Source organism: Channa argus, chromosome 13, assembly GCF_033026475.1.
Source record: "Channa argus isolate prfri chromosome 13, Channa argus male v1.0, whole genome shotgun sequence".
In the NCBI taxonomy this organism is placed as follows: domain Eukaryota; kingdom Metazoa; phylum Chordata; class Actinopteri; order Anabantiformes; family Channidae; genus Channa; species Channa argus.
In genome coordinates this window covers 12,860,322-12,887,903 of record NC_090209.1, presented here as the reverse complement: position 1 = coordinate 12,887,903, position 27,582 = coordinate 12,860,322, and the positions used below count along the sequence as shown (strand labels likewise).

At 39.6% G+C, this 27,582-nt stretch overlaps 2 protein-coding genes across 2 annotated transcripts in view; one reads left to right on the top strand and one right to left on the bottom strand.

The window, feature by feature from the left end:
- Positions 1-809, bottom strand: part of LOC137140251 (chemokine-like protein TAFA-2) — a 71,987-nt gene extending 71,178 nt beyond the window's left edge. The window contains exon 1 of the mRNA XM_067528489.1: positions 291-809. The gene's annotated coding sequence lies outside the window, so the exon portion shown is untranslated. The remainder of the gene's footprint in view (positions 1-290) is intronic.
- An 11,695-nt stretch (positions 810-12,504) lies between these two features.
- Positions 12,505-27,388, top strand: LOC137139523 (rho-related GTP-binding protein RhoA-D-like). The gene is made up of 5 exons (XM_067526872.1): positions 12,505-12,649; positions 22,267-22,422; positions 24,089-24,209; positions 25,295-25,425; positions 25,535-27,388. The coding sequence occupies exons 2-5, from the start codon at positions 22,267-22,269 to the stop codon at positions 25,706-25,708; spliced, it is 582 nt and encodes a 193-aa protein (XP_067382973.1). The 5' UTR covers positions 12,505-12,649; the 3' UTR covers positions 25,709-27,388.
- Positions 27,389-27,582: the final 194 nt, after the last annotated feature.

Genomic DNA, 27,582 nt, shown 5'->3' with positions numbered 1-27,582 from the left:
AGGGTGACAGGGTATTACCGTAGACAATCGCTCTGCACAACTCTCATGCCTTCATAAAATCAAATCCTTGTCTGTTCCTAAAATGGAACGACTGAAACGTAATCCACTGCGTGCGTAAACGGTTTTAAAAGAGGACATAACCAGTAGACTTTTTACATTTGTGCGTGACAGGTGTCTCTCTAATTTACTTTTAATCACACACACTTTTCAGAGTTTGCGAAACCTATTTCAAGCCACGGGATGCAGTAGGTTTTTCTGCCCTGGCATAAAGGCGATCCAAGGACCCATACCTGTTGGTGCGCTGTGGTCGTGTTCTGTTAACCCAGCAGGTGCACCTCACTCCTCATAGCCGCGCTGCAATCCGAGACGGATGAGAGGCTCGCATCCCCTCTCAACAACCATAAAACGGCTCCTGTCTCACACCGGCCGCTCAGGTTCGACTTGGGCGAAAAAGTTATACCATACCATCCACCCCCGCAGCAGGACTAGAAATAAGTGAGCCGATGCCAGATGTGACTTCCTGGGTTAAGACCAGCGCGCAGTCCTCTTTGCTCCTCCGTTCAGCTGAAAGTTCCTCTCCTCCTCTCCTCTTATGCACAGCGGGTGTGACAGGAAACTTACTTATTGAGCCATAGCGACACAGATAAAGCCTCCAAATCAAAACCCTCTCATCAGGCTTTTGTTTGCACCGATAATCTCCTTTTTATCCTTCTTAGCGGAAGTGATGAGAAAGTAGCCCAGCGTGGTGGACAGAGGTGCGATGCGCACGGGGAGTCGGACAGACTGTTGTGCGATCCTGTCTGACCGCCTGGAAGATGAAGAGCGCTGCTGGAATTTCGGCTCTGAAGTGGAGCAGCGCCCCCTAGTGGCCCAACGAGAAAACAACTGCCAAGAGAGGTGTGTGCAAAAAAGAGGTAAATGATACTGAGCAGTAATGAGAAGAAGGCCATATGGGCTGCGCCGGGACCTGTTGGATAGGTGATATTAGTATCTTGTCCATGTAAACTGGCAGACAAACATGATGGCGCTTTTGCGAATGCCTAAGTACAAAATATACAAGATACCAACCCCCACCACCACCACAAACACCATCAACACATGCACAATAATACACACAGTCGCACAACCCCAGATGCGTCAGCATTGCCTCTCAAGGGGCTAGTTGCTGTATATGGAGGAAATCTGAACAGTTTGTGTCACTTCAGGAAGGACAAAACAATATTGGCACTCACATGCCTTCCCTCCTCATCTCTCCTTCTCTGTCTCACTCTCTTTGGACTGTGTGAAGTTTAAATTGATTTGAACTCACTTTAGCTACCAGGATTTCCCAGCAGACTACACTAAGAAGATCAATAGGCACGTGCGTGTGTGTGTGTGTGTGTGTGTGTGTGTGTTTGTGTGTGTGTGTGTGTGTGTGGTGGAGGGGTCTCTTCTGTCTAAAATGACCTGAGTTGCCCAGAGAAGTTTACTCACATCAGAGTGTTTTTGTCCAGACCCAGTCCCTCTGACCATTGCAGTATATTTGAAGAAATAGCCCGACTCGCTGTGTGTGTGCGTGTTATATGTTATATGCTGTTTCTCTTCAGCCAGCAAGACAAATAGATAGTAATCAACTAGTAACAATCAATCAAGTAGTAAATAGACAGTAATCAAGGCCACAGAGGTCAGGCAGAAGAAAACCTTGGTTGGAAAACACTAGACACACAGTGAAACAAAGTTCTGGTGGTGGTAGTGTGTGTGTGTGTGTGTGTGTGTGTGTGTGTGTGTGTGTGTGTTTGTGTGTGTGTGTGTGTGTGTGTGTGTGTGTGTGTGTGTGTGTGTGTGTGTGTGTGGAGTATTGTAGTCAGCATACAAGTGCCTGTGTGTGAGATATAATCGAGGTAATGATGTATAGTTGCACACATGGATGACAGGGTAATTGATCCATAGTGGGAGTGTGATTGTGCACGTGTTCATGTGAGGAGGCCCGGTGCCAGTCATATATCATTTCACCCAGTGAGCTAATCTGTTTCTGTGACAAAGAGTTCAGATTACTGGTCTCTCCTTTCCATCCTGCTTCTCAAGCCTTCGACACCCCCCAACCCACCCCACACACACACCCCTTGTCCTGTCCTGTCCTCTCATCTCCTCTCTTGTCCTCTCCTCTGTTCTATTTTTTCATCTTTTGCCAGGCTCATTCCTCACTCTCTGATCCCTCCATATCATCTCCCTAATATACCAACGTATTCTCCTCTGTGTCTGTCTCTTCATTCCTCTCTCTGGAGCAACACGGGCGAATCATGGATAACCCAGCCATGGGATTTGTCTTCGGCACTGTTTTCTGGCAGCACAGTTAAACAAAGCATGTGGACTTCAAGATAACAAATAGAGACCCACATGCATGCAAGATCCCAGGGATTCTGGAACCCCTCAAAAGCCAACCTAATTCTTTTGGGGTCTGTGGCATTTACACACATACATCCTCACTTTTACACACTCATGATGAAACATTGACTTACATTAATTTCCTGAAAGCCTTGCCTAGCTACAACCTAAAGCTAATCTTAAACCCAGCTTTTACAGTAAATTGTAATTATTACCATCACATGGATTTTCTTTTTGTCCCCAAGAGGAAGCTGGGTTCACACAATATAAACAAATTCATGCCTCCAGAAGATGAGAAAAGTATTCACACACTTACTTCAATTGGACGCAACCCACTGACACAGGCAGGGATTTCAGATGTGCAGAACAGTTGATTTCCCACAGAGTAAAAACCTTTACAGAACACATGACGGCCTCGAGGGGGCATGTTGTGTGCTCATAGATGAGAACTTCCTAGCACACAAACAGGGCCATGTGGACGTATTAATAGAGCGGCTCAAAATAGTAGGCCCATAATCACATTTATTTTTTATACATTTCCTTCGGTGAAGTGAATTGTAAATCAGCTCAAAAAAGCAGCTGAAATGGAGACAAATGCTGCTGGACTCTGAGATAATCCTTACACACAAGAGGACTTTGCCACATGGCTCTGCATGGACTTGGAATAATCAGAGCAATTAATGATTGTAGACACTGTACCCTGTGGCAGCTAACAGTGTTTATAATAAAATAATTATTTTGTTTAATTAGACTGCTGATGTTGTAGTCTATTCTAGCAAGCTGCTATGACTGAATGATGTTGCCCGTAGTGATAATAATACAAAGAAGTAATTCCTGATTGTGTAGCTCCCCTTCTTACAGCTCTTTATGTTGAGGTTCAGGTCATTGCTCATCTGTTCAACCCACAACTTCACAGTTTTTTATTCACTGACCCCACTCACACAGTATTGTTTTATTGCCTCAACACGCGGCTGTTTTCAATGGAACCGGGTATCAACAGTGCCGCACATGCACCGTTCAAAACAGGAGACGCAACTGTTAGTGGACAGCTGGTGAGCAGAGCCCAAAACAAAGCTAAAAGTAAATAATAAGCTAATGTTCACTTCCAGATGAATAATGGTGCTCACTAACTGCCGTATGTGTGAATAAGCGAGTGTTTGTTAACACATTTAGAACTGGGTGATATTTCACATCTCGCTTTGGCTTTCCTGTAAAAGAGTTGTTTCTGGGGAACAACTGAAAATAAACTACAGTCCCCATGTTAATTGCAATGACGGAACATGTCATCCAGTGCAACAGTGGGGCTCCCAGTGTAGTTTCGTGTGTATCAGTGAAAATGAATGATACAGAGCAACATCAGCTACAGTATGTCAGACTATGTCTCCATATGGCATACTTAAGAGTAGGATCACTTAATTGTTGGGGTTGGGATTTGTTGCCAATAAAAAAAAAAAAACAGAATATCACCAGACTCGTCCTCTAACTGCCACCTGTTATAATGTGTTTTAACTGGCATCATAATACTCAGGCAGCACCACACTGTGTTGTATTATATTTCCTGGTTAAAACCTAACAGTGAAAATGAAAGCTTTTTACCCACGATAATGTGTGCACATGTGCCGATGTTTCAAGCCCTTGCCAGATGACCAATGTGGCTGAGCACGTTGCTTCATTTTAGAACACACAAACACACATGCACGCATACAACACACACATTGTTTTCTGCGTTGTGCTGGCAGACAGTAATACCACCATTAGCATATGAAAGACAGCAGCTGGAAGGTGTAGCTGTCACTGTTGTTGTTGTTTGTTGCTTGTTGTGTTTTCTATTCGGATGGCAGCTCCTCTGTTCCTGCTATCCCTCGTCTTACTGACGGTTACTGTAGCGCTCCCTCCTGTCTCCCTTTTGTCTGTCAGTCAAGCTACATGTTTACTTGCTTTCCACAGACTCCAGGTGTAACTATATGTTTTCACGAAGAGTGGACACTTAAAGACTGTTTTGTTTTGTTTTTTTTTTCTAGAAATCTCTGCACTTGTTTTAAAAAATTGGAAACGTTGAAAGAAGCCTTTTTCACTCAAGCAGCGCCCCTTAATGAGACCTTAGAATAATGTGAGTTACCATGTAAAAAAAGTTACAGTAGACCACTTATCACAGGCTGTAAGTTGAGTTGAAAGACAGAGCTGCCCTCGGCAAAGAACATTTTATGTCAGATAGCAGCAGGATGCAACCTACCGATTCATCTTTCTCTCCTCTTTTCTGTTTCTCTCTTTCACTCAAAGATGTAAATGTTCAAACGGACTAATTCCATCAAAGCTACGAAGAGCATAAAAGACCATGAAGTCTCCGCCCTCATTGCTAATTGATGACCTTGCATTGCAGCATGAAAGCTAGATGAGCCTTGCTTGAGTCTCTCATTAGTGGTAACGACACTACAGTTAGCTCCATTAAAATTACATTACAGACATCCTAGACACACCTTATACTGATCTCCTCTCAGCGTAATTCCCTCACTTTAAATGTCATAGAATACATGGAAGTGAGTTGGGTGATCTCTTTGCAGTGAAAGATAACCCCAGCTGTTTTTCACCTGGACAGACTAATTTTGGATTTTCATATTAAATACAGCAACAACAAACTTTTAACAAAACATACTTTGCAGTTTTCAATTTACACTAATAAAGGAATTTTGGACTTCATCATAGCTCTGATGCTGAACAGTGATTCAACTGATAAAATGTGATAAACACCATTAAGCTCAGTTTTCCTCCAAGCATCTTAGTTGGTCAAATCACAAGAGGATGCTTTTTATTTAGCTTGTGGCTTTGGAAACCCAAGAGATCTTAGCATCTGGCTGTAGGCAGATGTTGATAACCAGACTTATGAGAAACATGATAGAGTAAATGACAATTTCTCTAGGTATGGCTGTGCCTGGTGATCCTCCTGGGATAGCTGCAGTACACAGCTTTACAAAAGGACATGTGTGATGCTCTGCTGGCTGATTGTTGCTGCATCCTTAACTTGAAGAACATGGGTGATGGAATAAATGCATGTGAAACAGCACTAATTAGTTTAAATAAAGTGACTTTTTGTTGATTATTGAGCAAGCTACAAACGTAACATTGTCACATGCTGGCTATGTTAGCAAACAGTTGAATTTAAACATCCAGTGGACAGCACCAGTATCAGTCATTTGAAGTTGTGTTTCTGGCCACTTGTTTAGCCCTTCTTCAAACTCTGGCTCTTCAACTGCTAAATGCTTCACAAGGTTAACTAGTAAGTTGCTAATGCTGACTAAATACACGTTTGAGAAACAAAACTATAAGCTGGACAGTGCTAAAACAGTCAATAGAGCTGAGGGAGATAATTTCTTTGACTTTGTCTCTACAAGCAATATTTCACATACTACACATTGTCATTTGATCTATTGTTACAATCTAAATATTGATTAGTGCAGTTTTAACAACATGTTACCGCTCTGTGTGTCAAAATACAGTGCATTGAAAGATGAATATAGTTATCATGCACCATTACCTGTAGAAATAACACTCCACACTAAATTTTTTGTTCAAACATAAGGTCAGTGGGCCAGTTCCCACTGAGTTTGTATTGTCTCGAGGACATTCAGGATAGCAGCTTCCTCACATCTATTTGACTTTGATAAGCACAGCAAATGTTCCACACGTTGAATCTCTATGGAGGAAATGAAGAGAATTGTGATGCCATGTGGTGTTCTCTTCTGTTCTCAAAATGTCGCTTCCTTATGTCATGTTCCTACTTGTGAAAGTGTTCACTAATGAAGAAACAAGGTGCAACAGGGACATTTCTGTGGGAACAGACTGCCCTGTATAGAAATAAAACAACTTTTCTAAAGGCAGTTTACATTTAGGCCAAACTCAAAAATAGTGGGATGTTTAAGTTTTGAGACCCTCCCATCTCCAAGCCAGCGTCCATGAGATATGTTATTTGTTCCGATGTGTGTGTGTGTTAGCAATGCAGTAACACCTGTTTCGTCAAACATGAGACGCTCTGGAACAAGGAGAAGACCCAGAGTAAAGATCCTTTAACTTATCAAATATCTATGTGTTGATAGGAGTCGGTTATCCCCATACATGGAGAATGATATGCACACCAGCTGGAGAGCTCTCAGTGCAACAAGAGAGGGTACAACGAGACTTGTTTCCATGGCTTTTTAAAATATTCAGTGGCGAAGGTGACGATGATGATGGCACATCCCGAGGCACTGGACCCTAGAAATAAATACTATATTTCTTTACATTGCATTGATGCCTCTGATGGTTTTTTCACCAATTACGTAGAAATGTCTGGGTATGTAGGAGAAAAATGGTCTGTCAATGAAATCATCTCATCACGTTTAAACTCTCTTCCCACTTCCTCTCATGCTTTTTCCTCTTGCTTTGTGTCTTGACCTCTTAGCTCGACTCGTCCGAACAGCAGGGCCGTGGGGTCGTGTTCATAATCCCCTTGGCACTGAGATAGAGGCGTTATAATACAACAGTCACTCATAATCCAAAAGCTTTTCAGGAAAAACAACAGGCCATAAAAATCTGGGATTATGTTGTTCCACGCTACCGGTTCAGGGACAGGAATATCTGTTGCTCCTTCTGTCTTTCTGTTTTTAATCCTCTCTCACTCTCCATTTTTTCTGTTTTCCTCTCTCACAGCCTTACACTCTATCCCTCACTCTCTCACTCTCTCTTTCCTTCTCTAAATCTCATAAACAGCTTTAGACTTTATCAGGATGGGATCAAACAGAAAAGGCTCTATTTGGCGGCTGGAGAGAAAAGTTTTCTGCAAATGCATTTGTCAGGTTTACACCATGCTATAGAATGGTTGGGAGAAAAAGAGAGAGAGAAGCAGAGACCAAATAGTTTCTTAGGGTTTAGTGACTGTTCTTCCACTTGCATTGATAAGTATTAGCAGATACTGTGCCCTTAACCCATCCCTGCTCCCAACACCCTGCCACACACTGGCTCAGTGTACATAAGCAGGATTAAAGAGTCTGACACAAACACAAGCTCAGATGCACGCCTTTAGCTTTACATATTTGAGCAGCACAGCTGGATATCTGGCTCAAGTGAAATGGGATAAAACTTTTACTCGCTCCTCAATTCCTGTTTTTTTATGGATTTGTGTTTGACTTGCTCAACCCTGCTAACGCCTCACAAGAAGGAGGCAATTGTTTTTAAACTCCTTGTGAACATGATCTGCTAAACAGAGTCTGTCCAGTCTGGATTCACATTCCTACAGGTTTAAATTGTCCGATAGTCAGACAACCTCCCATTCATACTGATGAGTGTCTATTATCCTATGTAGGCATCACTACGCAAAGCCCAGCCAGTGAAAGCAATTCAGTCTGTTTGTATATGCTGCCAGTAGGACTACACTGTATTCATTCATCTGTCTCTACCCTGCCTCTCTCTTCATTTCCCACCTGCTCCCCCCTTTCCTCTTACTTATTTCCTCCAACCTCCTCATTTTCCTCTAATGATAACACCTACGCAGGATTACTGATAATCCATGCTGGCCATTGTGTGCAATTTGGGAGCATTTTATACGAGAAGTAGCAGGGGGAATTTTCACTCACTCTTCCTTTGTTCCCGGTAGTGTCTTACTGAGGAAAAAGACACCAGAGGGAGCCGAGATAAAAGACACTTTGGATAGGAAAGAACCAGTGAGCCCGCATTCACAGCTACTAATAGTGCTATTTTGAAGAAAAATCAGCTCCAAGCATGAGTAGGAGGAGGGAGGCGAGGCCGGTGGTTATAAATGTCATCTAGTGGAGAAGTATGATTCTTTTTGGTATTTGGTTCTGGCCTAGTTTAAGAATCCTAAACTTATCTTCCAACAGAATGAATGAACATAAACAGTCCGCAGGGGTGGGATGTCAGTGCTGGTAAAATTAGTTCTCCTAAAACACCTTATATAAAGAAAACAAATTATTATGTAATCATAAAGAAAGAAAAACATACAGGCTAGTGATGCTGAACGGCACCATGTGAGTTTAGGGCTCTCTAGTGGTCGTATGTGCATGCAGTTTTACTTTTAACAATGTGCAGTGAAGACTTCTCACCTAGAAAACTGCTTAATATAAATTCTCACATATGAACATAACATGTAGAACAATCGTATGGAAACATGTTAGTTCCTGCAGTTTCAGGTTTATTAGATATGACTCAATCACTGATATTTGTCTGACATCAAAAGTTAAACAGCACAGCACATAACAGCCAATTAAACCTCTCACAGCTAAAGAGCTTAGCTGGGCAATAGGACAATATTATGTTGGAGGATAAAAGCATCCAATCTGACATTTTCAATTGTTTACTCTGAGCAACTGTCTAAGAGCCAAACATTTTCACAAAATAGGAAGTTATTTACGTGTGAGAAGCTGCAACTATTGACAGCGTGCTGTCCTTAACTGATTAATCTATTATTCAACTGCAGCTCCATTGTTGATAAGGAATTTTTTTATTTCTTTTTCATTTCTATTCTACAGATTTTTGCATATACTAGTTTTGTGTCACTTTAATCTGTTTTTATCAATTATTCACATGTTAATTATCTCAGGTGTTTGTTCTGATAGCCTGTTTCTTTTGTCTAAAGGTTCCCATTGTGAATGTAATACACATTGGAAGTCTATGGCCAAAACACTGCATCTGTTGTAAATTCTTTTTTGACAGTTCTTTTTTGACAATATGAGGCTGTTGTGTAATAATCTTATTAACAGACTAGTGAAAGAAAGAGCTTGACGTCAAACTGAGGACAGTGATGTGGATTTTCTTCATGTCCCCACCATCAGCAGCATTTATTATTCTAACATGAACCAGTGACAGCAGCAGGTTGCACTGGATGTGTGCCACCACTAGATGTCCCTGTGTATTTAGTATACATTTTAGCTGTAGGACGAGTGGAGAACGTCTAGTCCACCTCCCCTCTCATCAGTAAACTTCCCCATGAACATAATGGGTGACTTTGTCGTTCACTGTATCCTCGAGCTTGTTTGCTTATTTTTTGTGTCCACTGATCCGTGATGACCAGCGTGGGAAAAAGAAAAGTGCAAATCTGTGTTTTACATAGATTTTATTAATATTCTGACGTCCTGAGGCTGAAGGTATGACCAGAAGCTTCAATAAATCACAGATGCAAGGTGTTAAGTTTTGTGTACTTGGTTAAGCAAGAGCTTAAAGTCTTAAAGTTTTCATATTCACACTTTTTTTGTGGGTGGCTAATGGACAATATTAATGTTTTATTACTTATACTTTATTATACATTAGAATTTTTGATTCATTCATCTAAGCTTAATCAGAACTTTGTTACCGTTTGTGCCCTTGTACTTTGAGTACAAACTTGCATTTTGTGTAGACATTTAAACCTTGGTTCTTGAAAATTCTTTGGTAGTTGTCCTGATACTGCCTCCTATTGTGCTGTAAGTAAGGATAATAATAGTATTTTTTTTTCAATATGGGAGAAAATTATACATAAACTATCTTAGTTTATTTATTTCTGCTAATCTCATGCTAAGCAAAGTTAATAATTACATCACCTTGTTATATAGGTCCTTCTGGAAGTGTGTTGGTGTAGTGGTGTAAATTACACGTCTCATTTATGAAGCAGTTTTTACTCAGCCGGGGTAATTTGGTACAACAGCGCTAATATTTTTAGAGCTGCAGTGATTAGCTGATTAATTAGTTAGTTAGATCAAAGGACAACTATTTTGATTATTAATGAGTTGTTTCTGACATTTCACAAGCAAAAAAATTGTAAACATTATATCCTTTTATAATTTAATGAAGCAGTCATGTTTAACAGGTTTCCTTTACCCACATAAATCATTAACGGTTTTGGATTTATCATAGGCAAGAATAATGTAATTCCACATGTACTTATGTACATAATTGTTTTAATTGTTGGAAAATATCATATCAAATAATATCTAAGAATTCATTAAACTATTTCTTATTTTATGAGCTATATCAAGACTGACTGGCTTTGGCTAACCTCAAGAATGTGCTTTAGCCTGTAAACTGACTCTGTGTGATATGATTCAGGCAAATATTTGACATCCCTACAATTATAGATGTCTCCCAACAATTCCAGGCCAATATAAGTTTGCAGAATGAACGGATCCATCACATGGCATAGTGTCAGAACAAAGCTTTGACAGGAACAGAGAGAGAATGATCGACAGAGAAAGTAGTTTTGTTGTAAACCTTTAAGCAGGTTTTTCATCTCACAAAAGCCAATAGTACCTCCTCCCTGACAGCTTACACAAATAGTGTCAGTATTAGTAGGGGACTGGAAGGTGCCAAGGGGCACTGTTTAATCTGAAAATACTGTACGTTAGTATTATTAAGGAAAAGTACAGAGAACAGTCCAAATTCACACTAAAGACCTTGGATGCAGAAAAGTTGAAGTCATTAGGTTTGTTGCGGAGGTTTGTGGTTGTAACCATCAAACAACTAATTCTTTGTTTAAGAAGTCTTTCCCCATGGGAATCAAAACCAATCCACTAAAAAATTACTGTGGGTGCAATAAAAGTCCTAGGGATATTAATGCATAATTACTGTGGTCCATGTAATGTGTTTTTCACCCTGGAGCAGCAGTGTTTTCACACTTGATAAATGAACCTTCAACCTCACTGAAGAAAAATGCAAGTTACAAAAGCTCAAGTCTTTGTTATGTGATTTCCTGTTGCACTTAACAAAAAAATACTTTTAATGAAAAACGCCAACTATTATTGCAGTTGACATGACAGACCCCTCTTCCAATAAGTGACGTAATTATTCTTAAACTGTAAAGGGGAGGGGACATTTTAACGGTTAAGTCCTTTTTGCCAATAAGGCGCAGACGTTGCAGTGTGATGCCTTCATAGTAATCGGGAATACTTCAAATCCCTAATTGTTAGCTCTAATGGTGGGATGTCCAAATGTAGACAACTATCCAACTGACCAATCGATTAAGAGAGTAACTATATCACATAGAACATTTTATGTCCTACATTTCACTGAGATATGATGATTGTTGCTGTTGCAATGTTCGGGGATCACAGGAAGAGAAGCCACTAGTTTGATTGTTGCAAATCAAATAGTGAAATATAAGATAACAAGTGTTCAAGACAGGAAAAGAGTGAATTGTTTGTTATTCAGACAGACACTTTAAGTGGACATTTAAAAAACCAGTGTGCAAAATACAAATTTCTCGTCTAGATGATGCTCTGGTAATCTGGACTAAAGCTGCTTCATTCAGTTCTGCTCTACAATAAATATTGTACTTTTATTCCAATTTCGTTTGACAGCTATAGTTTCTAATTACTTACAGAACAAGATATTTTAAAACAGCATCTGATATGCCTACACACTGATATTGCTTTTCCAGTGTAAGTGATGTGATGAAAAAGTCACTGTAGTTTTTTCCACAAAATTACCTTCAAAGTTTATGTGAAATTGAAGCTAAATTGAAGCAAAACTTTTTTTTAATGTGGAGAGATGTGCAGTCAAAATCTTTTGACCTAAACTAATTGAACAGACATTATTCCTTCTAAGATTGAGGCTCATCCTTCTTACCAATCTGACTATTTCAGTTATTTAAAATTGGATGATACATTGCGGAGCATCCCTATGTAGTGCAATTTCATGATGTCACCTCCCTGAGGTTCCGGAAAGAGTGAAGACAAGTGAAACGCAGAGGGCAGAGCTGAGTGGACTAAGTGGGAGTCTCATCTTAACTTAATGGACATTACAAGCCCTAACAGTTTTGATTCAGAGGACATCTTTGAAAGTTCAATCCTTTTAGTTCCACAAACCCTTGACACTGCGGATGTTGTCCTCTTTGCCTCCATTTAACGTAAGCATCAAAACGGAATAGTTTAAAGGCAATGATGGACAGGAAGTACTATGACAGCAAACAAACCTGTTTCCGAGTTTAAATGGGTAACTAAGTCTGGCTTTAAGAAAAATTGTAAAGCTGCTTTCTAAGATATGTAAGATGTGTTTTGGAGCAGATTTATATTTAAGCTGAATAACATTAGGAATGTTACGTATAGAAGTTTGCAGTGTATGTGCTTTATGCACCACCGGTTCCATCACATCTAATCCTTTTGAACGCAGTAACAGTGAAATCATGGCTCTCCGAGGGGGAGTGAACGCAACAGTAAGGAGGGTCTAGTGTGTATCTGAGCTGCTCCTCGACCGCTCACTCAAATTACAGCTGCTCCACGGGAGGAGGAAACACGGAGCCGACTGAAAGCACGGTCTTCTCAGAGAGGTATGCCATTAATAAGCCTTGCTCATTTTATTTTATTTTTTAACTCTTTGTCTCAGACCGAAAGCTCCGAAAGGCTGGCGGAGAGGATAAAACGGGTTTTCAGGTTGAAGGAGCTTTGAGGAGCCACGCTAATGAGCCCTGGTAGAAGCAGCAGCTCGTCGACTTCAAACCTGTTACTTGTTTAGAAGTTTTCCAGCAGAATGGACCGAGTGTTTTTGGTCTTACTTTAAAGAAATACGACAGGGAAAGTGGCACAAACTGCAGACACACCTGTTTGTGCTCTCCGGCAACAGCCAGTAAGATATGGGTCGTGCTCCTGCCACACACACCCAGCCCTGTACATAACGAAGTAGCTTCTATTACGGGTATGTTTGCTATTTAGCAGGGGAGGCTGAGCTGAGGAAAAAAGTTGTTGTGCTCTCTCGAAACCTGTTTGGCAACTAAATGGGACTGATGGTATCAAATGTTCGGGGGAACGAAAATTCTCAGAAAAGAAAAAACATCAAACCAGGTAGTTTTAAGAAAGTAGTGTGCGACCTATTTAGTTGTGTTATACGCTCAGAAAGTCCAGCCTCCTCCATTGCATTTAGTTACAATTAGGACATGTGTCAGGCCGTCGAGATTTCCCTCTCTCGGCCACCACACCCTTGTTGTGTACGGCTAACGTAGCGCAGACCCCCATATCTCATATCAGCGTGTTCCAGTGTCCTGGTATGTTCCCAGTATTCGGCGAGAGCCAAAGTGAAACCTGCAGAAGTCTTGTAATGCACCAGCTGGGCTACACCCTTTTGTGTTTGTACAGTCACACTAAAACAGGATGATGCAAGGCAGACACATGAAGGAGAAGGATGCGTGGAATTTTATCCTCCATCCTCCTGACTTTTGATGCTATCTCTCTCTGCCTGTGTGTGTGTGTTTGCAAGCTTGCATTAATATGTTTGTATGGCTACTACAGGTATGATGTCATTGTGGCCGATCAGCTGAGTGCTGACCAAGCTGTTTACAGGTAGTGGACAGAAGTGGAAGTGTTACTCAACACAAGCCAATGCAGTGGAAATCCCTGGTTCAAAATACATTACAAAAAAAATAATTAATGTCTCCTCACAGTGTAGCTTTGATCCTCACTGTGCGTAGTAATGTAATCCAGACCTCCTTACTGTGACTTGGGCTGTAAAAGTAGAAGTATCTGTGGAATGATTTCCACATTGTGCAAATGGTAGATTGGATTAAATTAATACGCAAGTGCAGAAGAATCCTTGCAGAAATGTAATTAACAAAATTATGAAGTTGAATGTTTATGAGCACAGAGAAACTAAATGTTTCCTGGGCACGTGTGTAAATGAAAAAGCCCACTTTGACTGTATTTCAGACAAAATAACCCTTTTTAGTATTGGCACAGTATCTTAATACTATTTATAAAAAACAACAAACTGGCAGAAAAAAAATGCAAAGTAAATATGATGGATTAGCTAGTTTGGAGTCTACAGCTTAGATTTATGGTATTTTCATTGTTTTAGTCTGACATTTAAAATCTTAGAAAGTAATTAGACTAATGGAAAATGCCCATTACAATTCTCCAGAGCCCACTGTGAAGTCTTCATGGGTCTTATTTTAACAGTTTGTATATTATGTTATAAAAACAACAACATAGAAAGCTATAGGACAGTTCTTTAAAAAAGAAACAAGCAGCATCTACAAGCTTAAAACAAAAAATGAAAATGATTTAAATGACTAATCAATGTGCAGAATGGTTTCTGCTTTAATTTACGTTGATGGACTAATTAGTCAATCTGCAATAGAGTCTGGTCTAAACCTTTTTACACTGAACCTGTAGTTCATTAAATGAACATTATATTAAAGGATACAGTCGATCAGTCAGTTGTGGAGGGCGCACAGCATAAAGTGGATATTAAGTTTAAAACAGTTAACAAGTTACACTTGTTACTAAACACTAAACACTTAACTAAACGAGTGTCATGGACACTAAGACAGATTTTATTCTTGCTGTACTGAACTTATCCCAGAAGATGGCTGAATAGCTCAGCATGTCCGTTTGAGAGCCTTCGCGGAAAAGCATTGTGGATCAAAGGCTTCTTATATGGCAGAAATGCCAGAGGCCATTTCACCCTGACGGAATAGCTGTGTTGTACCTCTTGGCATGCAGTCTATCATAAGCTTGCTGTATATTAGTGTTTAACTTTTTGCCTTTTGTAGTTGTTGCTCTAGTATTCAGAGAGTGTGAATGCATAGACGGATAGGGGGTTGCTTTTGTCCTTACAGTCACGTCATATTCTTTGGAAAGCATTTAGTTTGTGCTTATCAGCTGAGATGGTATCCTGTCTGAGATCAGTCTGGGTAGTTTTCCATCGGGAGTCATTTCCAAGGAGGCTAGTGTTTATAATCAAAGCTCAATTTGTCTGCACTTCGTATTGGCACACAAAAATGCTGTGTTTAAGCTCTTAAGGCTTTTTCTTTTTCTAGTCATTTGACAGTGACCAACAAACATGTCTGCTTGGACAATGGTGTCCGTGGTCTGTAGGGTGTATCATGTACAGACAACATGCAGACAAGAAAATTCTCTTGGGAGGGAGAGTTGGGAGTTTCCTGTTTAGATCTCAGTACTTGCAGTTTCAGGAAGTCCATAAAAGGACAAGTTAGAAAGACAGAAAGTTTTTGGATCCAGTTCCCAGTCTGTTGGATTTGTTAAGATGAACCAACAAAGTTATCACCACCTTGTAAAGCCATTGTACAACTGCCGAAGGACTAATTTAAGAATAGTCAAGTTGCATCAAAATAATCTAGTCAATTAGGCTATGACCTACCATATTTACTTGTTACTATCACCTAGCCGCTGGTGATAGTCAGTAACAAGTAAATTAATCAAGTAACTTCCCATTGTTAAGCAAATATGTCAAAATAATCACTAGTTTACGTCTTCTCAATTGCCTGTATTTGTATTATGCAATAATAACTAAAAAATAACTCATATCTTAGGGATTTGAACTATTTGATGAGGGCGGTGTTGGGGGTGTGACTCCGTCCAGGAGTGTGCACATGTGTGTGTCCGCTTTGGCTTTCATTTTTGCTGCGTATGTAAGTCTATATAGAGCAATGCAGCACCCTAAGGATATGCAACATTAGCTTCCTGATGGTGACTTCATAGTGCAACACAGGAAGAGAAGGAGAGAGCGAAGGAAGGGATGAGACAAGGACAGAGTGAGAACAAGTGCCTGGAGGGGGATGGATAGAGGAGAGGTGAGGGAGCTAAAGGATTAAATAGGGTATGAAACCAAGTGCAACCAAGTCAGCTGCTTCACCGTGTCCTGCTAAGGCAGAACAATCTTACAACAGCAGCCTGTGCTAAAGACTTGGAGAGCAGAAATACATTCATCATTTCTACCCAAATCCTGATTAACTCTATTCCCATTTAATACCATGACTTATTTGCTCATTTATTTATTTTTTTACACTCATTGAATATTGTTTAAAGTCTTAAGTTTCTCCATATCTGTGCTATAACATTCATTTGGTCTATTTTTGATGCCTGTTCTTACCTTGTCCCCCCGTCTGTGCACCTATTTATTTATTAAACAACAAACAGACTTCACTGTCCGTACTACAAGCAGAGGCTGAAGGGCAGGTGAAGACATGATTCTGTGTGATATTTCTCTCTTTCGTCCTCTGCTTGAAGCTGAGCTGTGTACAGAGTGATAAATTGGGCTGGAGTAGTCTCGTTGGCTCTGTCCTATTTTGGGCTCCAGCTAGGTTCTCTGACTTTAGCCACATCCCTGGCCTAGATCCTGAGCAGCTACTTATACTCTCAGGTTTGATTCAACTTTGAAAACTGGAGCTAGACTTTAGCTTTGCTGCAAGACTTTTACCCTTTCCGATCTCAAGCCAAAAAGGCTGTTATCATTTTAAGGTTATAATTAGTCTTTTTATTTTTCTGATTAAAAATTGTAAACGTCTGTGCTGTATCATCCTCAGTACTGCATATTGTGATAATTCTTTACGATGATAAAATGGTGGAAGGTCGAGTTTGCACATTGTGAGGGTCTCTCTTTGTGTTTTTTGTTTGTTTTTCTTTCTGAAAAAAAATCATGTCATCCACCAGATGGAGCAGATTTTTCATATTTTTCAGTGTTTACTTTACTGGCTTCTTTTTAGTATTTAATCATGTGTAATGATTAAAGTGGCAGATTTCTGATACAGGTATCACAAAACGCATTATATACCTTGATATTCAGAAATCTCCTGTAAAGCCTCATATAAATGCTCAATATAACACTTTAATCCCTACAGTGACAGAAGTATGATCATTTTAATAGTCAAACAAATTTAACAAATTAAATTTAATAAGGCAATATTTCACAAAGTTAATAGAGCTGAGTCAACTCCTCTAAAACAGTTTAAAGCAACATGTTGTAGATGTGTGTGCAGACATTTTTTAATAATCAACCGGTGTGAGCTCAGACATTGGTCAATGCCAAAGATCAACCAACTTAATCGGCCGACCACTAGACCTACCTTAATAATATTAATAAATTATTAATATTACAAATGCTACTTTAACGGCATAGCAAAATTATTATATTTTAGTTGTAACTTTACAAAATATACATTTTACAAAATAAAATGTAAAGATTTTTTTTTAAAGATTTTTATTTTGTCTCCATGTAGCACCCTGACTTTCTCTCCCTTTTGTCTCCTCCATTCATTCCCTTTGAATAATCAAACGCCTCCTTTTTTTTAAAGTCACACAGTGCATCATGCAGTAACGTTGCTTAAATGTTCAGTGTGAATAATTGTTTATTGGCTATGTAGTTACTGTCAAAGTAACTGTAGGCAGCTACACCAAACATGCTATGCAAAATGATCCTAGACTAACTTAAGGGCTTATAGCTAATTACAGATATTACAATGCTTCATTTCACATGTTCTTTTCAATTAAGATGTCATATCTTTCCACATATCTCTCCCCTCTACAACAGTGGTCTGCTTACATTTTGTTAGCGCAGTGTGAAGGGTGTTTATTTTATATCTCACGTAACACAAGTGGAAAGCAGATAGTGACACCTTATTAACCTGATATGTTCTGAAGTGTGAATGTAATGTAAAAAAAAAGTGCTTCTAGAATTTGCTGAGTACTCTGAGAGCAGGAGTCAGAGAAACACAAAAGTGTCATGCTGGCAGCTTAAAAATTTAGGTGACAGTTTGTCTGCAATATAGTAATTTGCTACACTTATAAAATATTGTGATATAGTTTTGTGTCTACACTGATCTGCCACAACATTAATACCACCTGGTGATGTTAATGTTATGTTGGACAAGGGTCAGCACTGTGTGTTCTGACACATGTTGATCCTTGCCAGCATTTAAATGTTTCACATTATGACCCCTGTCCATTATGTGATATCCCAGAAAATAATGTATGTCCCCTTTTAACAAATACATGTTTCAAGCCAAAATCAGTTGTGGGGTGACAGTCTAATAGAATTGCAAATCAGCAGAATGCTCTTTTAATATTTTTGTTTCAACCACTGATTATTTGTATTGTTTTTCAATCTGCTGACTATATGACTGTTTGCTCTGTTAAATGTCTGTAGAGGATAATGCCCAGGACCATTTCCCGCAGGCCAAGAAAAAGAATTAGAAAGAGTTACTTCTTGTACTTTTTCAAATCAAACAGAAGAGCTGCCATGTTTGAGCAGTTCATAGGAACAGCAAACACAGTGTGTACATAAGCTTAACGCATCAATACGTCTACTTTATCTTTAAGATAGAGTGGGCTTTGTATGTAACCCTTTTATCAGCACTAGGACACAGCCAGACAGGCCATGGTGGGGGAGGTGAGGTTCTGTGTTCAGAAGAAAAGGGATGGATGTGGGTGGGGTGTTTGAAATTGGGTGAGACATTCCGTATAGCTTATGTCCACAGTTGTACACACAGGGAGGCAGGGTTGTGTGCAAGCACCCACTGACCTTTTATTAATCATGTGTAAGGCATTTTGCTGCTTTGTCCAGTCAGCGTGTCAATACTAACAATCGGTCAGTATCTATATGTGTCTACAAGTGTACTGTTGGATTACATGTTACCAGATATTTCCTTTCTTCTTGACATAAATTGAGCTTTGGTTTGCGTTAGTAACACTTCACAGGGGTAAATAATGTATTGTGCCCGGCATCTTAAGGAGTTCAGTAAAGGCAAGGTAATAGCCTACATGAGTACGTTTTATTTGTACGATCTAAAAGTGCATTTAACAATCAGCTTCTTGTAAGAGCTGCGCACTGGCAAAATGGTGCCAAAATAAAGGCAAAGTAGCTTTGGAGACACCTTTCATACAAGGCAGAACTGATGGCGTCATTAATTAAAACAGCTGTCCATTTATACAAAATTAATACTACAGTAGGTTCACACATGCTTCACCCACTTACACAAATCATACAAAGACTGGAAATGCACTGAGCCTTAAAAATAAACAGTAGGGATCCAACAATAAATTCCTGAACAACTGAGTACATCCGTAGTTGTCACAATGTGATGTCTGAAACTTTTGAACTCTTCATTTAGTAGCTAGGTCTAATTTCATTAAAGCAGATGAGATCAGACTTGATGTTTGTGGCTCATCATCTGGAGCTCCTTCTATTGAGTAGGATCCTAATAATAAAGTAATTTTTCCATTCTTATAACTACACAGCCATGTAGTTTGATGTTGTTCTGGTGCAAGCCTGCATAGCAATTAATAATGAAGGTTCAGACTTTAAATAAATTGAGTTTGTTGATCCATCTGATAAGATTTTTAGTTTATAGCTACTTGTCTCACTGTCTGCTAACTGTCTCACTCTTACCTCCAGGAGCTCACAGAATTATTTTTGCTTTTGTAACCTCCTACTGGGTCTAATGACCGGCTAATATGTTATTACTACAAGCCTGACTCATACCATATCAAGAAGAATGAGGAAAAATGAGCATCTGTACCATGTGCAAGGAATAAGGACTTTGTCCTTTGCCAGCTCACACGGCGTCAATCATTACGCAAGATCGTTCATCCTGACACGTGATTACACAGTTAACTGCTTAGTTACCTGTTGATCTTATTGTTGTGTGTGTGTGTGTGTGTGTGTGTGTGTGTGTGTGTGTGTGTGTGTGTGTGTGTACCCTCCATGACTCCTCATACTCACACTCACTGCCCTTTAGTTGACTCCTAAACGAAGGGGAAAATCCCATACTCTCCTGAGCGGTCTGATTTGAGGGCAAAGGGACAGACTGCTTGTTTAGACTCCTCCTTGTGCTAATGCAGTTTATTTGACCTGAAATGAAGGACAATGAGGGGAAAATGACCAAGTGGGTAAATTCCAGTCGAATTCTCATTTTTTCTACTCCCTGAGTTACTACCATTTATGTCTTACCAGGAAATCCCTGAGAAGATTTCAAAAAAGAAAGGAAGGAAGGCCAATGAGGACAGAAATGACATGGGGGGGAAATCCACAAAAACACACCTGCAGCTCTTTGCCTAACAAGTTCTGTGTCAGTTGGACCGAATTGTGACCATCAGGTTAAAACTAACCAAACTCTGGAATTCCAGGAGTCTTTTACTCAGAAACAAGAAGTTTTAAATATGCATCAAAAGCATAGCACTGCATAATTCAAGAGGTAATAATGAATGCAAATAGTTTTGGTTTATTGGTTAATATCTACCAGTTAAATATTCTGCTTCTCACTGCTACACTGTCTGGCACAGTGTTCTTACACCTAAATGTCACTAATTGTAGGTTAAAGACTAGGACAGACAGGTTTTAAACCCCCTTATGCCCTTAAACATAACAATTTCTGTCACTTCTCATATCAAATGTCCTATTTTGTCTGATCAACGCTGACATTTAGATAGCTTACACATAAATGTTTGGCATTTTTGTTGGAATTAATTTAAATTATCAAAATGGATCGTAAATAACTTCAGTTTGTAAATGAACTGACGTTTAAGCTTCACTGTCTTCTCATCTTAAGAGCAACCGACCACACCTAATAATTAGCTTGCCTGTTTAGGAAAGACATCCTTGGTCTCTCTGTTCTTGTCCTTGTACTGGCACAGTGTTCAGCACAAACACACACACACACACACAATAATGCAAAGGAACAGGGGTCATTATACCCCACTAAGGACAATGTGGTGCCATTGTCCCGGCAGGCAGCACACTGTGAGAGTGATTGTTGTCAATAAACTGCATTATTTTATCACAGCACACGCGGGATGAGCACCATTTTCTAAAGCTTTCTGGGGCTGCAGTGTAGCTACCAGTCACGTGTGTGCATCTTCCCTCTGGCTGTGACAGTATGATGTATGGAGGAGCAGCAGGCTGCTATCACAGAAAACAGGTGGCTCTCTCCAGAGACAAACTGACAACATACTGGCCTGGTTTAATATCTGGGAGAGAAAAACAAATGTTCTTATTCTTGGGATAGAAATGGCAGCTGGGTTTCTGTTAAGTGATGGTGCATAACTGATGCCGGAATAAGCTGAATAAGAGAATTGGACAGCCGCAACTGTAACAAAATTCGGTTTGTAGATTAGAGATATATCTAATTTTAAAATTTTCTTTCCTCTATCCTATTTCATTTTAGCTCTGTTATGCTGCTCAGTGTACCACAGACACTAGCTTTCTCGGCTGTTTGGTGCCGAGCAGCTAATGTACAGTGGGTTGTTGTTTTCAGCAAAATTACTTGCATGCTGCGACCACAAATTCTACTATGAGACAAAAATCAAAACAGCGACCTAAACTGTACTGTAAAGGTCAGTAAAGCTGAGGGTTATCTGTGGGTTCATCACTAAAAATTACCTGTTTCATCAAATATGATACAACCACTGGTTATAGCTGCATTTACTACTAAGGCTTTAATTTCTGTGTCGTTATACACATCAGATTCAGACTTTCTGTGTGATTGCAGAGGTTCAGGTCTTTGGGAATGAAAAGGGATGGTCCCAATAGTTTAACATCAGTGGAAACTTGATGCTGTCACCAGTTTGTTGTCTCACCACCCATTGCCTTCTCTCCAATATTGTCAGTTTGTGGGAGATGGCTATTGATCCGTATGCGTTTGTGTGTGCGGTCATATCTTCCTCTGGCAACCCAAGTTTCCCTCACACGTACACCTTTCAGGGCTATAAGCAAAGGGAGAAATTTGTGCAATCCTGAATTGTCAAACAAACCATGTAAGGGCCCTAAATCACATGGCCACAGGGCTGTAGAAGTGAGATATTAAAGCTTGTCCTGCGGTTGCATATGAAAGACAGGCGTTTCATGTGCCGCAGCATGTAGAACACTGAGGCTGTATCATTCCCAGGACTGTGGCTCTCTTCTTGTTCTCTTCCCTCCTGCTCTTTTTCCCAGACCAGTCCTGACCCGGTTTTTCACTTCACGCAGAGGACGCAGCGTAGGAAAGGGAGCGGCTCTAAAACAGACTTTTATCTTTTTCCCTAAGCTTTAACTCTTTTAATGCTTTCCTTCTTTTACCTCAGTTGCCTGTTTTTCTTACTTTCTTCTCACTTATTCTCGCATATTTGTTGCTTTGAAAACCTAAACATACAGACTCACAGACTCGTACATTCTGTTTTGTAGATGGCAGCCATCAGGAAGAAATTGGTGATAGTTGGGGATGGTGCATGTGGGAAGACATGTCTGCTGATTGTCTTCAGTAAGGACCAGTTCCCAGAGGTCTATGTCCCCACTGTGTTTGAGAACTACATCGCTGATATTGAAGTTGACGGCAAACAGGTATTTCTATATTATGTGCTTCTCTTTATTGCCTATAATAATTCTACTTTCTTCCTATATTAGAAATGGTGGAGAGTAACTAAGTACATTTACACAGATGGTTCCCTTCTAAACACTCAGGTGGTTTCATTTAAGCAACTATTTTGGACCCAAAGAGAGCAAATTACCCAATAAATCACACCAGTAACATGATAAAGGGTTGCAGACCAGACAAGTGGCGTAATGAAATTACAGATCATAACACATAACTTGTTTTTAAAGTCTAACCAAAACTGAAACTATCACAATGTTGCCTGCAGTAGTCTAAATGAGTTAGATATAAACATAAAAAATAAAGTACAAAATGAAACTTGAGTCACTAATGAAAACTTCAGCCAAATTCAATTAACTAAAATTGGACTGAAGTCAACAAGAGCAAGATTTCAGTCAAAGACTTTTCGGCTTTGACGCAGAATGAAACATTGAACTTTGTAGAAAATGCCAAGATAAATATCATGTTTCACTATTAAGCTGAAAATACAGAGATATACATTTCTGGGTATATTGCCAGCCATACTACACATGTATTTGGTGATTTGTAGAATTTGCTTTGCCCCTGTGTTGGTAAAAACATTACTACCTACCTACCTATGTAAAGTTTAGTTAAAACTAGACCTGCTAGTGTTTGGAATCCACGTGCCATCAAGACCGATGGGGATAAGTGTGCTTTGTAAGCCAATCCTTCAGTTTTTTCATTGTTTTAAAGTAGTAAGCCTTTCAGCCAACAACAGGAAAGAGATCAATGCCAGCTTCCTACACAGGATTGAAAGCTTCATACATCATGACTAATGTCCCATATCCTGTTCCTGTTTCTTGCGCTGCAAAATCTGAAATAAAAAAACTGGCTCTACAGTGAACTCAAAGTTAATTGTATTCCAAGCCTCCTTTTAAAATTTAAATTTAAAAACTGTAAACTGTATTTGCAGTGAAGTATTTTAGAATGTGCTAGTATCAATGGAGATTCTGATTATATTCAGCATGATAAAGAAACTAGAGCTCTTGTTCCTCACTGGGGGATGATAGTTTACATTTTTACCCAATTATTAGCATTAGCAACTTTAGTTTTCCAGCTGTGATTGTAACAATGGTAAGGATACTGTACAATTAAATAAGCAGAATGCAGGAAAGAGATAAGATTACAGTTGAGATTAGATACTTTTGCTGTTTTTATAAAAAAAAAAGGCCACATAATGTATGCATTAAGTGACACATTTCTGTGGTTAAGACATTCCTTAATTGTGTTTTAGCTACAGCTCTTGCTGAGCTCTAGCTATTTTTTTTTTATTCATCATTTGTTTTATCTAGAGTAGGCCAGGTACTCTGGGACTACTTACAGTTTGATTAACAATCTAAGATTCCTGTGGGAACCAGCTCCACCTCTAAGAAGTTGATGTTTAAGCCTGACAGTAGCAGAAAAAACAAGTTTTGTTTTAAATGCTCTTTTTCCTTTGTCCTTCCAGTTATCCTGTCCCTGTTCTTGTTGTACAGGTTTAGATTTTGTTTTTGTGGTTTTCTCACTTTTTATTGTGCTGTCAGTCACTTGCATCATAAATACAAATGAACATTTTGTGCTAGCAAACACTTGCATCAGTTTCCCTCTCTGTCTGTCGCTGTCTCTCTCTCTCAGGTGGAGTTAGCCTTGTGGGATACAGCAGGTCAGGAAGACTATGACAGACTGAGGCCTCTCTCGTACCCTGACACAGATGTTATCCTCATGTGTTTCTCCATAGACAGTCCTGACAGTTTAGGTAAGACTGGATACAGGTTAATTAACTAAAAAGTAAAACTGTATTTAACGGTTTGGTTAATCACTGTGCCCTGTTTAGATGAGAGATGCAGAAAGAAGTCAAATTATTATGTTTTTGAGTTTTTGTAGTGGTACCAAGCTCATGAAGCTCTTACTTACAGTTTAAACTAAATGTTACTAGTGTTTGAAAAGTTATACAAGACACTGCACTTATAGCAGTGGTTCCGGGGGCCTGGTGAATCAGAGGTAGAGAATTTGGTTGGGATGCAGAAGGCCATGGGTTCGAGTCCCACCCCACCAGGTGTTGCCCTACCCAACCACCAAGGGCAACGTCTGTGTCGGTCCTGAGTACGGAATATTTAAAAGGGGGGGAGCATGTTGCGGCAGAACGTTGATCCGGCCAAATCAACGTGCGGAGCATGTTCTGCTGTGGCTACTCCTGAAGGGACAAGTCGTGTTTCTCAATCCTGGTCCTCAAGGATCCTACCCTGATTGATTTCCAACTATCTCTGCACCCACTGCTGATACGCTGAGCATGTCTTATGCAGATAAAAATGTCGGAGGGCAATATTATATTTTGCCAAATCAGGGCCAATTAGTGAAATCAGTAGTGAGCCTCTATAGGTTTTTCCTTTTTGTGAATGTATGATAAATGTAATTCCCTGTTTATTGCCATTGTGATCACTTAAAACAAACAAGAGTCACGGAAACAGATTGTTATATAAATGGTGATTAAATGTTACGCATTGTTATTAATCTTTCTGCTACCAGCTTTAAAAACATTAGTTGGCTGAATTAAAAAAAAAATTGTTACTTAAATACAAATCAATCTGAAGTTGAGTGAGACATCTCTAGCCAGTAAAGTAATCCAAGATTATTTTTAATGGAGAGTCTTCTGTGTTTTGATGCTGCTGTTTCTGCATTAAAGAGGAACAACATGGTCAAAAATGTTTCTACATTATGACAATGTGGTGCTGGAGTGGAAATTTCTGGATGCATACAATGGTTACTGCCTGTATTTCAGACTAGGGTTTACTGTGCAGTGACACGATTTTTTTTGTTTCGTTTTTTTTTTTCTCTTTGCAGAGAACATTCCTGAGAAATGGACACCTGAGGTGAAACACTTTTGTCCCAACGTTCCGATCATCCTTGTGGGCAACAAGAAGGACCTCAGAAATGATGAACACACACGAAGGGAGCTGGCCAAGATGAAGCAGGTGTGTGTTTCTGTATCTATTTGTATTTGTGGCAACAAATGACCATAAAACTAAGCTCCCACTATGTGCAAACCCAAAGCCCAAACTATTTTTGCATTTAAACAACTAGGAGCCGGTAAAGTCTGAGGAGGGCAGAGACATGGCCAACCGCATTAGTGCCTTTGGTTACCTGGAGTGCTCTGCCAAGACAAAGGACGGTGTGCGGGAGGTGTTTGAGATGGCCACCAGAGCAGCACTGCAGGTTCGCAAGCGGAAGAAGAGGGGCGGCTGCCAGCTGCTATGAAGAGGTGGACCTCGTTGGCCAATCAGCATCTGAGGGAGGACTCCTCACAATACACAGTAACATTAGAGAAACCTTTAATCAATGGCTTCCTTGGACTACACTTCAGAAATGCAACAGTGGAACTCGAATTACTGACACGTCTGTTTAAAAGCCAAACAAATCAGCCATTAAAAAAAACACTAGTTTTTCTGCTACTCTCACTGTTTTGTTTGCAGTTTTTTCTTTCACCAGCACACCAGCCTGTTTGTGTGCAGGACCTGCCCCTACATGTATGAATGAATGTTTGTTTATATTTATGTGTGCATATACTTTAGATATATCAGGCTTCTGCCTCTGTGTTATGATTGTTTACAGACAAAGGTTTTGTAGCTCATGTGCCTCCTGACTCTTTCTCCCAGCTCCAGACAGTTTTAGATTTGCTTTAAGAGAATGGAACCCCTGCTTCTCTTAAAACCACATGTGACCGTCTGCATTTATACATTGGCTTCTGTCACAATCCTTCTTTTTTTTTTTTTTTTTTTTTTTTTTTACGTTACTATTTCTACCCCAAAAGTTATCTTTACTTACTGCAGTGTCAGCAGAATTCTGTTTTCTCCAGCTTTTGATATGAACTAATTTTAGAACCTGTTCACAGTGCATTTGTCCACTGAAAACTACATAAAACTGCAGCAAATACTTGTGTGGAGAGGCTTTGGGCTGCACCTTGGTTTGGGTCTCTCCATGACAATAGTTTAAACTGGCACTGGAAACAGTGGTCTACTGTTACGGACACAATACTCATTCAAACTCGCACTGGCTCTGACAGACATCACTAACTCCTCCCCTTAGCTCCCTCTCTGAACTCATGTCATATTTCAGATCCAGGATACAGTTCAACGTGTACAGGATTTACCTAAGGATGAGTGTACGCTCCAGTCTACAGGTTTCTGGGTTTAGCACAAAATGAAATACAGCCATAATAATATAAATCAGACAGATTTAGAGGACCATTCTATCTAAATGTTTTAATTGAATACCAGAAAGAAAATTTGACAACAAAGATGAAGCTGCTACTAATGCTGTATCTCTTTAGTTTAGTTTCCCAGATCAGCAGCTCTAAATCTGAACTGGGGCTTAGCAGTTGTGTAATAACCCTTTAATAAGTACTTTTAAGTGCATAGCCAGTTGCCAATTTATTGAAATGGTATTGTAGAGCCAAACATAAAGAGATGGTGTGTGTGTGTGTGTGTGTGTGTGTGCGCTTGCTTGCATGGTGTCAGTGGGCTAAAAGCTGAAACATTAAATGAAACTTGTCATTTTTACACCAAAAAAACCAACTTGCATGAAAGCCTGAGTGATTACAGTAAAATTCAAACTCTGCCCTCTGATTCAGTTGAAGTGGACCTATTTGGGATGCAGTGTATATTCCATATCAAGTCCTGTGCAAAAAAACAACCCCAAACACACTGAGATGGCCCCGATGTTAATATTACCACCATCTTAAGCATGTAGTGATTTTTTTTATTTTTATTTTTTTAAATCTAGTACATTCAGATACACAGATTAGAATGTTTTGATCTTAGACTAATTCCTGGACAGTGCCTCTATGTCTGTAAACATTTCTGATGCTTTACAAACAGAAGTGGGATGTGTTAAATATCAGGAGGAGACAAACATGTTAATAAAGTATTTTTTGAAATACTGTGTAATCCTAAGTGGTTTAGTTTTGCTTGACAGTTCTGAAATTGATAATGGTGAAAAAGCCAATCATTCTAATGTATTTTTCTTTTTTTTAAAAAGGATTATAAGGGAATAAACACATTTTGTACAATTTAAATTACACCTGTTTTAGGAGATAACAGAATCTTAATATATTTTTCTTATGTTCCTACACT